Here is a 13,357-nt window from a genome sequence, read left to right as displayed (position 1 = left end):
TCTACCTCCTTGTATACCTAACATATGCATCTCTCTCTCTCTGCTGCCTCCCCAACTCTACCTCCTTGTATACCTACCATATGCATCTCTCTCTCTCTCTCTTTGCTGCCTTGCCTATTGAGTCCTCAATGATAAGAACTGCCTGAAAAGGCATAAACTCTGAAGCAGAGGAATATTAAACTCAACCATGTAAACCTCAGTTCCTTTTTCCAATTCCTTCCTTAGACACACACTGATTAACAGAAGGGTAGCAAGGTTTTAAAAACTCCTGCGAAAGAAAAACTAGAAACCCATAACTTTCAGTTGGAAACAGATACATCCATGTTAGAAAACTGCTTTGTCAATCCAGTGCCACATTGGTACACTACAGGAAGCACATGTTCATTCAACAGATATGGACTTTCAGAGATAAGTGCTGCATATGAGGTTAGTGTTATGTGACCTTGAGGCAAGTCACAACCTCTCTGGGCCTCAGGATCTCGTGCATACAATGAGGACGTTGGATTCTCTGCCAATTTACCACCTATGTGACCTTCGGCAAATCACAGAAACCTCCTTGGGTTGGCATCAGCTTCATCTACACATAGATGGGCTCTGGGGCTTCCTCTTGTACTTCTAAATCTATGATATTATGAACCTTCTCCCATTACTGTTGATCTTTAAAGCTTATAATGGGCAATGTTTCTTTCCTTATACAGGATGGGCTCTAAGATGCTCCATATCCTTAGTTGTGGATAGTGCCATGAATGAATCAGACAGGAAGGGAAATTAGAAGTGCTTCTATGCACACAAATATCTCTGTAATCAGCAATGACAAGAAAGAAAATACAAAAGCAAGATCCATTAGTAGGAATTTGTTTTTAAAAGGCAGAAAAGAAAGTTTTAAAGGCCTGCTAAAGATGTCAAATTCCTCTATAAAGCCAGGGCCTAAAATGCCATTTCATTGTTTTTTATTTGTTTCTTTTGAAGAACTGACCCAAATGGGCAATTTATATTTCACACCCACCTGGAACCCAAGCTTAATTATATTCATGTTTTCACTGAGGAACAGAAAATGCCTGCCTGCCACTTTTGTGACCACCTTTGTATGGCTGTTTTTAAATGTTTAAATAGGTAAGCCTAATGGATGTAAATTAGCATTTCTGCCTAATGCATGCCAATCATAACTGACTTCTGCTCAAACAATACAGCAAAAGGCATTTTTTCTGCATTGATTAAGATATTCTCAATCTGATCTGAAAATGATTCACTTGGGAAACAATCACATAAGTGGGAGGGAAACCACTTTTTCTATGTGGCCTTCCTAGACCATGGCACCTGTGAATGAACACCATAACTAAGACAGGACTATACATCTAGCTGGTAGATTCTATAATAATGATGCAAGAGTATCATTTTAATGGAGTAAACAGCTGCAGGGAAGAAAAGGAGAGGTACAGAAAGGAAGAAAGAAGCACAGGTTGAGGCAGATAGAACAAAGAATAGCTAGCATATGGAAAAAAAAAAGCCACAGAATCATAGAAATATTAGAACTAGAAGGAATCCTAGATCAGCTAAGCCAACCCTCTCACTTTACAAAAGAGGAAAGTGAAGCTCAAAGAGAAGGGTCCCAAAGCTAGTAGGTGGTCAAGCCAGAAGCTGAACCCAGGTTTCCTGACTCCAAGTTCAGCACTTGTTACAACTCTGCACTTCAAGGGAGACAAAGACAATGGTTACAGACTTCCAAAAAACCAAGATAAACATCCCATTTAAGGCTATAATCTCCTTTATTCCAAAAATAAATATTTCACCTTTGAGTTGATATATTTCAAATCACATGAAGCACAGAGACGTACAGTCCCTTTTGAAGTGGTGAAGCACATGTATGAAAGAGTCATAGGAACTATGCTCTAGATGACAGGGATGAGTGGAAAGCTGATTCATACAGATTTATGGCACGGCAGATTTCTCTTTTCTCCAGGTAGAGCTACATATACATCAGTTTTAGAAAGAAACACCCCTTTTTTAAGTCTGAAAGGCACATGAAGTGGACCATAAGGTGTATGGCACATTCACTGATAATACATTTCCTATTACATTCCAAGAGAACTGAGAAACTTTAATCAAGCCCAAGGCCAGAGGAGATAGGGAGCTTCAGGCTTAGTAGCATTAAAGTCTCTGAAATTAGAAGCAATTTTTTTTTCCTTTTTGGCTTTTCTTTTCTGCCTCCTTTTTTCTCTCCTGATCTAGTCCCCTCCAGTCCTGAGATGGGGTGAGGCATGGCTCACTCAGTCGTGGCGGGGCGTGTGGCCACATAGACAAACACCACGATCAGGACCACCACCACAGCCAGCGTGGGCAGCACAACCGTGGTGATCTGCTGCCGGGCCTCCTGCATGGCTTGCTTCCGTTCCTTCTTATCTTTTGAAGTCTCCTTCTTGGGTTTCCCTTTAAGCTGCCTCATCCTTGCCAGGAGGACCTTGGGAAAGCTTTCCCAGAACTGGGTATTAAGAATGGTGCTCTTGTTTCGGACTTGCTGCTTTCTGAATGAAGACCTACAAGCAAGAAAAAAAAGACAAGTCTTTTAAGTGAAGTTGCTGGGGAAGCGTCTTGCAACATGGAAGGATATCTATAGCTTATCCCTCATGAACTGCACTTGATGGCCATGTAGTACAGTGTATTTAGTTAAACCATATGGTTCACTCTGGCAGAAATGCTTCTCAGACTCTCCCTGCCTCCTAACCCAGACTCCTTCCATTTAAGACAGAAGAATACATCCTAAAATACATGGAGATTAATGATGACCCGATCATGATTTCAGACAACTTGCAGCAAAGTATGCCTCCCTCCTCTCTGGAGAGAGCAGGTGATAAACCAAAAGGGTGGAAGGAGGCCCATGTTGTCAGACATGGCCGATAGGGCGATCTGTTTCATTTAACTGTAGTTCTGTGTTATAAGGAAGGAAGTCAGCAGGAAATGTGGGCAGTGTTAAAAGGAAGATGAATACAACAATTCTGTTTAAGTATAGCACAGGAGAAAGAACTAGAAGGGACCACAGACTTCACCTAATCCAAACTTCTCACTTACAGCTGAGGAAACATTTAAAGAGGAGGAATAGTTTGTCCAAAGTCTAAGTGGCAGAGTCTGGATCTGAGCCCACCTTTTCTAACATAAAATCTAGGGTTCCTAGATGTGGAAAGGGTAGTTTGGTTAGAACACAATACATAATGGAGAGAAATGTCCAACAAGACTGGCAATATAGATTGGGGTTAAGTGGTAAGGGATTTTAAAAGCTAACCAGGGTGCAGCCTGGTGGTACAGTGAATAGAGCACTGGCTCTGGAGTCAGGAGGACCTTAGATCATCAAATCCAACCTCAAACACAACACTGTGACCTTGGGCAAGCCACTTAACCCCAATTACCCTGTCTTCCCCCTTCCAACCCCCCCCCAAAAAAAACCCAGAAAAACCCTAACCAGGTATTTCTTTGATCCAAGAGGCAATAGGAAGCTATCAGAGTTGAGTAAGGGAGTAATATGATTGTATGTGCACTTAGGAAAAATTATAATGAAGGATTGATTAGAGTGATGAAAGACCAGTTAGGAAGACATGACGACAATCTATATGAATGGTCATGGCCTGAAATGAATTAATATCTATGTGAGGGGAAAAAAAGGGTTTGGATATAAGAGATGTTTGTTGTAGAGGTAAAAATGGCAAGATGTGGCAACTGATTGGATATATGGGATGGAGAAGAGTGAAGAATTGAGGATAATGCCAAGGCTTTGTAATTGGGAGACTGGAAGGATGGTGGTGTCCTGGACAAAAACAAGTAAGTTTGGATGAGGAGAAAAGATAATGAGTTCATATGCTCAAAGGGCAACCAAAGTGCAATTCCTTTGATCCAGTAATACCACTACTAGTTCTGTATCCCAAAGAGATCATAAAAAGGGGAAAAAGACCTACATGTGCAAAAATATTTATAGCAGCCTTTTCCATGGTAGCAAAATACTGGAATTTGAGGGTATGCCCATTAACTGGCGAATGGCTGAACTATGATATATGAATGTAATGGAATACTATTGTGTAATAAGAAATAACAAACAGGCAGATTTCAGAAAAAACTGGAAAAACTTGTTACAAACTGATACAAAAAGAAATGAGCAGAACCAAGAAAACACTGTATACAGTATCAGCAACGTTGTATGATGATCGACTATAAATGACTCAGCTCTTCTCAGCAACACAATGATGCAAGACAAGTACAAAGCACTCATGAAGGAAAATGCTGTCCACATCCAGGTAAAGAACTGAAGGACTATGAATGTAGATTGAAGCATATTTTTTCTACTGACTTAATTCTTTTTCATGGTATTTTTTCCTTTTGATCTGTTTCTTCTTTCACAGCTGTGACTAATTTGGAAATATGTTTTACATGATAGCACATGTATAGTATATAAAACTGCCTACCATTTCTGGAAGAGGGGAGAGAAGAGGAGGGAGGGAGAAAAATTTGGAACTCAGAATCTTGTAAAGATGAATGCTAAAAATTGTCATGACATGTAACTAGGGGAAAACACTATTAAAAAAAAGATAATGAATTCATTTTTAGACATTTTGAGTTTGAGATGTCTTTGGGACATCCAATAATCAAATAGTAATGGGGGACTGAAGGTTAGAGGAGAGACTATGGATGGATATAAAGATCCAGGAGACATCTGCATTAAAGATAATAGTTAAATCAATGGAAGCTGATAATGTAGAGAGAAAAGTGAAAAAGGGCTAGAACAGAACACCTTAGGGAACACCTCCAGTTAGAGGGTAGGATATGGATGCAAAGGTGAGCAAAGGTAACTGAGCAGGAGAAGTCAGTAAGGTAGAACCAGGAGAGTCACAAAAACCCAAAGAGAGAGAGTATCCAAGGGGAGAGGCTGGTCAGCAGTGTCAAATGTACAGAGACTGAGAAGAATGAGACTAAGAAAAAAGACCGTTTGATCTAGTAATTAAGAGATCAATGGTAACTTTGGAGAGGACTGTTTCAGTTGAGTGATAAGGGCAGAGTTAAGTTGTGAGTGAGTAGAGGAAGTAGAAGCAGCAAGTACAGACAAATTTTTCATAGAATTTGTCTGGGAAATGTAGGAGAGGAATAGGATAATAGATTGAGGGATGGTAGTTATAATGAACATTTTTTTAAGGATGGAGAAAATAGACTTGAACAAGTTTGAAGGCAATAGGAGAGGAACCATTATAGATGAGAAGTTGAAAATGAAAGAGAGAGACAGAGAGAGACAGACAGAGAGAGAGAGAGACTGAGGATGAAATCTATTGGAGAAGAAAGGAGTAGATGGGACTGAATCCACAAATAGAGGGGTCAGCCTTGGCAAAACAAAAACAAAAACAAAAAAAACAAAGGCCGTCTCTGTCAATGACTAGGGGAAAGGAGAGAATAGGAAATTATATCAATGGGGTTTGAGTTGAAGAGATTGGAAGAAGATGAAGATTAAGTTGAATGGCAAGGCTAGTGGTAGGGGTTGAAGGAGGGTGAAGAGAAGGTTTGGAATTAATTTTGTGAGGAGTGAGATAGGGAATCAATCAGGGAGCAGTAAAAGGAATTCCTTGCTGTAGTGAGGGTCTGGTTGTAATTGAATAACATGAATTTTTAATGTAGTCAAGTCAGTATGCATGACTGTGACTTTTTCTAGTTCCATTCAGCAAATGGTGAATTAGAGAAGAGGGGGAAGATGATAGGAAAAATCCAGTGTTGAAGCTTGTAAGAAATAAATGACAATAAGACAAAGTGAGGTAGAGAAAAGGATTAAAGAACAAAGGACAGTATAGAGTTGAAATGGCTAACAAGTGGGTTACTGGGGGTTTCATGGAAGGACTGAAGGTCTTTATAAGTGAAAATAGTAAGTTTAGGATATGTAAGGCATAGGGAGAGAAAGAATGATAGGAGGCTTTGCCAGACAGGGGAATGTCAGAGTTTCTAACTGAAGAAGTAAAAATTTGTGAATAATGGTAAAATCCAGTTGTAGGGTCAATGCAATATTCACAGCACCAATGGCAACTGTGAATATGCCAGCATAGTGCTCAATCACAAAATATAACAGCTCTCCATATATAAGACAGAAACAAAACATTTATTCAGACACTAGAAAACCAAATGCCCAAACCGGAAAGCCAAACTCATCATAGTAGCAAAGAATTAATACACTATAACACCGCAGAGAGTCACATCATCCTTTAGCCTTCCCACAAACCAACACTCACAAGCCTAGCTGTCTGCCTGGGTGCATCCTTTCCTTCCTCCATCTCTAAATGCTCTGACTCCCAATTTCCTGTGGGCTCTGCTCCACCCTTAGGCAAGCCCCTCCCATCACAGTTCCACGTGATTACATTCAGTCTATTACGGGGCAGGGAAGATCTTCAAATCAGAAAAGGTCTTCAAATTCCCTTAGGCTTATTCCCATTGCCATTATACCAGTGAAGTAAAGAAGGTCATGAGAGTTAAGAAAACTGAGAAATTGGTAGGGTAGGGAATTTTAGGGAACATCTATATAAATATTCAAGTCCCTCAGAATTAAGGGCAGAAGTTATTGAACAAAGAAGAGGGTCAGTGCTTAGTGCAATGCCAGGCATATAGTATGTGATTCATAAATGAATAAATGCTTGTTGATAACTGAATTCCTTGAGAAAGAAGGAAGAGTAATCTGGAAATCAATATATTACAGCCACCATGATATGGATTGGGTAGAAAATTTTGAATCAGTCGACATCAAAAGGAGGGAAAGCTGTAGAGTGATAGAGGTAGTATCTAGAAGGGACAGTGAGGAACAAGGAGTACTCCAATACCCTCTCCAGGTCCAGGATGTTGGGGGATGTCAGAAGGTACAGCAAGTTCCAGGAAGGACACCTGGGGATGTAGTCTGGATAATTTCTGCAGTGGCGACAGTCAAGTGGGAGCCAGGTCTCAGTAAGGGTTAGCAGATGGAAGGAATGAAAGAGAAAGAGATCCAAGATGAAAGGGAATTTATTATCTATAGAACAAGAATTCCAAAGGTCACAGTGAAAGGGGTGGGTAGATTGGACTGGGACATAGTTTGGGTTAGTGTTGAGAAGGACTGGACTGAGAAATGGGAAGGGGCTAAGAACAGTTATCTCTTAAAAGGTTAGTGATTGTGTATTACAAAGATAGAGAGAGAAACAGGAGGAACCATAGGGGTGTGGCAGAGGATCTGTGTTCACTACAGGTGCAAATGCTCTGGTAGTTGGTAGAGGGGATGGGAGGTAATGCAACCACTCCTACTACTATCCAATCCAAGACACAGATAAAGTTACTGGCTCTATATCCTACATCAGTCAACTTATGTCCCCTCATTCTAAACCCAAGCTGTCCCCTGACTTAACTACCTGCTGGAGCTCTTTTCTAGTGATAAGGAATCAGAGATCAATACCATCACTCTGTCTGGTCCTACCCACTGCCTAGTTCCTGGCCCATATCTGTACCTAGCCTCTGGAATTCTAACTATTGATTCTACTGTGATGAACTCTGTGAACTCCTTGGGACACAAAGGAAGTAGCCCTCTTATTGTCTGAAACTGTGAGCTAAATGAAAACTCACTGCAACCAATCACGACAGAGAATTTCTTAAGGTACTCATTGCACTTCTCAGAAGAGGAAAAGAAAACTAATTCTAAGAGAATATCCCTCCAGCAAAATTGAGTGTTATGTAAAATATTATATCAGCAAAATGGTGGCCAAGAACCCTTTTCCCTCTTCTTCACCAATTCTGTCCCTGGGCAGTGGAGACCATCACCCTGAAAGGGAATGGAAAGTTTGTGCTTGACTGTCACACTGAAAAAAATCTCATGGCTTAAGTTCTTTGTGAAGAGACAATAATTAAACAATATTAATAGTGAATATACACCATTATATACCATACTTACTAACACTGCTTATAATTAGTACCAGTAGTAGCAGTAATACTATATAAGGACAATAAGAATTTATAAGTATCTATGTTCAAACAGCCCTTAGGGAGAAGTATAGCTGCTCCAGAATCAAGAGTATTTCAGAGTCTCAGAGCTGAAAGGGACCTGAGAGGCCATCTAGTCCAACCTATAACTGAATAAAACGTCCCCAGCAAGTGGGCTTCCATTCAGTCTTTGCTTGAAGACCTCCAGTTATAAGAAAATTACTAATTCTTGGAGCATTCCATTTGACTTTTGGATAGCTCTAAATGCTCAAAAGTTTTCCCAAGGGGCAGCAAGGTGCAATGGATAGAGTACTGGGCCTGGAGTGACCAAGCCCTAAATTCCAATCTACTCTCAGACACTTAGTAGCTATGTCTTCGTGTAAGTCAAGTAACTTAGCCTGTGTTTGCTTCAGTTTCCTTAACTGTAAAATAGGATAATAACAGAGCCTGCATTGCAGGGTTGTTGTGATGACCAAATGAAATAATATTTGTAAAGAATTTAGCATGGTTCCTGGCACAGAGTAGGTGCTCCTGCCCTCCTTCTTATCCTTTCTTTCTTCCTTCTTTTCCTTTCTTCCCTACTATCTTCCTTCATCCTTCCTTCCCTTCTTTCTTCTCTTCTTCCTTCCCTTTCTTCTTTCCTCTCTCCCTTCCACTTTCCCTTTCTTGTTCCCTCCCTCCCTCCCTATTTTCCTCCTTCTCTCCCTTCTTCCCTTTACTCCTTTTTTCCTGAGACCCCAAATTGCAACATCTACCCTAAATCTACCAATAGAGCTATGTAAAACAAATGCTAATACAATCCCTAATTTATTAATACCATCATTTCATATATATTTAGGGTTTTAAGCTTTACAAAACACTTTCCTCACAACAATGCTGTGAATATGTGCAAGTATTCTTATCTACATTAAAAAACAATTTTTTTTTTTGCTCTTTTGGAGGGGAGAGGGCAGGACAATTGAGGTTAAGTGACTTGCCCAAGGTCACATGGCTAGTAAATGTTAGGTTTCTGAGGTTGGATTTGAACTCAGGTCCTCCTGACTACAGGACCAGTGCAGTATTCACTGTGCCACCTAGCAGCCCAACCCACATGTTTTAAGAGATGAAGAGATTGAGACTCTGAAATGGTTAGTGACTTTTCTAAGCTAATACATCTAATAAGAGATGGAGCCAAGACCCAAACACAGTTCTGTTCTGACTCCAAGCCCACCCAAACTCCCACCATACCAGATTGGAAAAGGACACACAGAGAGTTAGCCTGAGTGAATCAAATGAGATAATACAGGATGCCCCAAAAGTCTTTGGGCAATTTTAAGTTATTAAAACCTGTATATGTAAAGAGGGCTGCTAACCTTAAAGTGTTATATCAACATTAGCTGTCATTACTTCTGTTATTGTTCAAGGATTCACAGACAATAGGTGGTAGGCAGGACTCCTGGTTGTGCATTGCCAGTATTCGCTGACTCCAAATGATATCAGTTCAGCAAAAACCAGCAGTTTAATTCCCAAGGACACAACTCAAGAGTCCCTAACACCCACCTAAGAATACGGGAGCAAGAATGAGAGGGTGTGTGTGTGTGTGTGTGTGTGTGTGTGTGTGTGTGTGTGTGTGTGTTTTTTCAAGAAACAAGCCATTTGCACTTGCTTTTCCTAAAGGGTCATCATACTTTGAGACACAGCCTTTGGACACATTCTCTTCTACAATTTATAAGATACCCTGTAGATGCTTCCACAGAGACACTGCCTGGGGGTTGGGGGAGCGGGAAGAAACAAGATTATTCAGCTGAGAGGGGACTCTAAAATATGATAAACAATCTGGATACATGTAGTTATTTCTGTTTTACTTCCTTAGAAGCTGCTAGAACTTTCTCACATAACTCTGAGATACTCAAAGGTACCAGCCATGGTGATGATTAACTGTTGGACATTTGTACAGTAAATTCAATAGTGACTGAAGCTTTAAAAAAACAAACAAACAAACAAAAAAGCAACCAGCTGCTCTAGCCCACCTAGAGCTGGTCAGGATTTCAAGGACAAACAAACATTCTTGGAGTCTAAGTGCTATATAGAATGAGTGTCAGCTGGTCTCTGCTGAGCACCACAGAGCACAGAGCCTCCCCTGTGTGCTCTCCCATTTCAGAGACAATGCTCTTCGGATGAGGAAAGGTTCCCACCCCTTTTGGTGCCCTCCACACCAAAGAGAATCCTCCCAAGACACAAAGGACCCTCCCTCCAGGGTCAGAGGGCCAGTGCACAGGCAAATTCCTACCCCTGTAATACGGAAGTTAGGCTAATCCTTTTCAGCTCTAAGATCATGAGCCCAAGAACCCTTTCAGTACTTCCAACCCTTACCAGTCAAGGGGGCAGTCTTGGACACTGAGACTCTAGTAAGAAATACAAACTCCTCAGGTACTTCCTGTCTTTCAAACTGGTTCTGTGTGACCATCTCCAGTGGTCCTGATCCATATCTGGCCACTGGACCCAGATGACACCAGAGGAGAGAGGGAGGCTGGTGACTTCACCCCGCCTCACTTAAATCCAATTCACTTGCAAATCATAGTAGCCTTCCTGATGTCATGGCCCAACAATCTGGCTCCAGTCTATCTTTCCAGGTTTACTGTACATTTTCCCTTTCATGCACTCTATGTCACAGTCCAAGTGGTTGCTGTTCCCTGGACTGAGTACTCTATCTTCCACCTCCACACTTTTGCACAAAGTGCTCTTCCTGCCCAGAATGCACTCCCTCTTTAGAAGCCCTGACTTCTTTTATGACTCAGCTCAGATGCAGCTAGGTAATACAGGGGATAGAGGGCTGAATCTGGAGTCAGGAAGACCCTAGTTCAGATCTAGCTGCAGAAACTGCTTTCTGCACCAGTTTCCCCATCTGCAAAACGGGGCAATAATAGCCCCTACCTCTCCGGGTTGTTGTATTGATAAAATATTTATAAATTACTTGACAAAGCTGAAAACGTTCTATAAATGCTGTTACTGTTATTGTTTCTGTTATTATCAGCATATCACCAATCTCTTCCAGAAGCCTTTTTCTGATGCTTTGTACTCTCACAATAAGCACTCAATGAATGCTTGGGCGCTTACTGACAGATCCCCTCATCTGTTAATAATCACTCCAAGCCCCCCCCCCCACAATTATCATGAATGTACATAATTGACAAAAATTAATTAGAAGTGTGCAAGCAATGTGCTTGCTAAATGATGGTCATACTGTTACAACAAACAAAATAACAAAAATGATACAAAGGAAAAGTGTGACAAGAACACTGAAGAGCTCTAGACAACATGTTCTAGGAGAACTTTTAGCTGCGGGTCAGGGGGTGGGGAAGGAATCCAGGACGGCTTCTAGTAAGAGATGGCAGAACCTTAGAGAAAAAGAAGGTGCTGGGCAAGTGAAGGGTGAGGTGGTGAGGCAGCCCTGCTAATGGAGGAGGCTGAGACTAGAGAACTGTCTGAGAGGGAATTCTGGGCTGCAATGGGCGACTGGTGACCGAGTAGTGATATGGAGTGGGAGGAGGGCACGCCCCCCCACCAGCCTGCCCACACCTGGGCTCTTCAGCCCCTCACTTCGGGGAAGGGCCCTGCATTCCAGCCTGGCCAAGATGGGGGCGACCCAGTCTCCCAAACAAACATAATGGTGACTAATTCCTCTGAGTTTATGGATTTGTGTACGAATCCCACTATTTGTATTTCTGTTTATTTATCTGAACATTTGTTTTTATGATAGTTACTAAGCTTAGAATAAAAATAAACAGAGGGGAAGTTTCACAGCCCACGCTCTCCCCCATTTTCTGACATTACTGTCTGACAGTCACATCACCTTCTGCTGGTTTTACTCCCCATTCATCTCCCTCTCCCTCCCTCTCTGGACTTTCCCTCCTCATCAGCACCCTTCCCTTTTGAACTCCCTGAGGACAGGGACGGTCTTTTGCCTCTTTTTGTATCCCCCATCCCTTGGCACACAGCCCGGTATAGCTGTAGCCGTTGTGTCATCATTTTTCAGTCGTGTCCAACTCTTTATGACCCCATTTGGGGTTTTCTTGGCAAAGATACTGGAGTGGTTGATCATTTCCTTTTCCAGCTCATTTTGGAGATGAGGAAACTTAGGTAAACAGGGTTAAGTGACTTGCCCAGGGTCACACAGCTAGTATCTGAGGTCAAATTTGAACTCATGAAGATGAGTCTCCCTGACTCCAGGACCTGGGTTCTACTCACTGTGCCACCTAGGCACAAAGTAAATGCTTACTCATTGATTGACTAAAGGTGTCCTTATTGGCCAGTACCTAGCCTTAGTCCACTATTTCATCAGTCATGCTTAACTTCACTCCTGATTCAACTTCTTCCTTCCTTTCCACTCCTCAACAGAAACTTTGCACCCTCTCGGGTACTAGCCCCCAATTCCTTCTCCTTTATGTGTTTTCTTACCCCATCAGAACAGAAGCTCCTTGAGGGTAAAGGGTCATCTTATTTGCTTATATTTGTGTCCCTAGAACTTAGCACAGCATCTGGTAGTTAGTAAATACTTGTTGACTATGTGTGATGTGTGAGTCCTGACCTTCCTTCTGGGCTGCAGACACATCTCTACTGGCCTACAGTACATCTCCACCCAGACATCCCACTGCAACCAAAATGTCAAAGACTGAGCCCATTATCTTGCCTCAAACCCACTCCTCCTCCTGACCTCACTCTTCCTGCCTTATGGCACCATTCCCTCAACCTCCTGTGCTCATAAATTTGAAGCTATCTCTGATTCTTCTCTCTCCTTTTACCTCTCATATCTGATTAGTTACCAAGTCCTGCAAATTCCTCTCATGTCTGCCACCACCTCTATTCTCACTGCTGCTACATGAGTATAAGCCCTCATTATAACCTGTCTGTCTTCCTGCCTTCTCTCTCTCTCCTCCCACCAATCTGCCCTTTGTATCACTATCAGAATAATCTTTCTAATGCACAGATCAGGTCATCCCACACCTCTGCTATCACCTGTTATAGAAAGCTCAAACTTCACTGCCTGGCATTCAGGGCCCTCTACAATCGTGTCAACCTACTTTGCTAGCCTAATCTCAAATTATTCTCCTCCATGGGCATTATGTACTCCTCCCCAAACAGAAAATTCTTTGCTCCCTGAATCCACAGGCTGTTCTCATGCCTACCCAGCCTGGGCTCAGGCTGTTCCCAGTGCTTGGTAAGCCTTCTGCCTCTTTGCTTAGAGATTTCCTACCTATCCTTTGGAGCTTTCCTAGCTGGTTCATGCTTCTCTCATTTGGACCACACACACATACACATCGTTTTATAACTCTTATAACTTCCATAACGGCAGGGATTGCACCTAATTTCTGAACTTCACATCTACCCCTTCCCTAACACAGTTGTTTATACAGCAGATACTTAA

General features: G+C 41.9%; 1 protein-coding gene across 3 annotated transcripts in view; it reads right to left on the bottom strand.

Moving 5' to 3' along the window:
• Positions 1-1,747: 1,747 nt before the first annotated feature.
• SMCO4 (single-pass membrane protein with coiled-coil domains 4) overlaps positions 1,748-13,357 on the bottom strand; it is an 88,580-nt gene continuing 76,970 nt past the window's right edge. For all 3 annotated transcript variants that reach the window (XM_069080873.1, XM_069080871.1, XM_069080870.1), the window contains one exon: positions 1,748-2,534. In XM_069080873.1, coding sequence (XP_068936974.1) covers positions 2,264-2,443 — 180 coding nt within the window. In that variant the 5' untranslated portion in view covers positions 2,444-2,534 and the 3' untranslated portion in view covers positions 1,748-2,263. The remainder of the gene's footprint in view (positions 2,535-13,357) is intronic.

Source organism: Petaurus breviceps, unplaced genomic scaffold (assembly GCF_028583685.1).
Source record: "Petaurus breviceps papuanus isolate PSGF00001 unplaced genomic scaffold, PetGlider_PUasm1.0 91133, whole genome shotgun sequence".
In the NCBI taxonomy this organism is placed as follows: Eukaryota; Metazoa; Chordata; class Mammalia; order Diprotodontia; family Petauridae; genus Petaurus; species Petaurus breviceps.
Note: the sequence above shows the minus strand (reverse complement) of the source record. Positions and strands in the feature narration are given on the sequence as shown.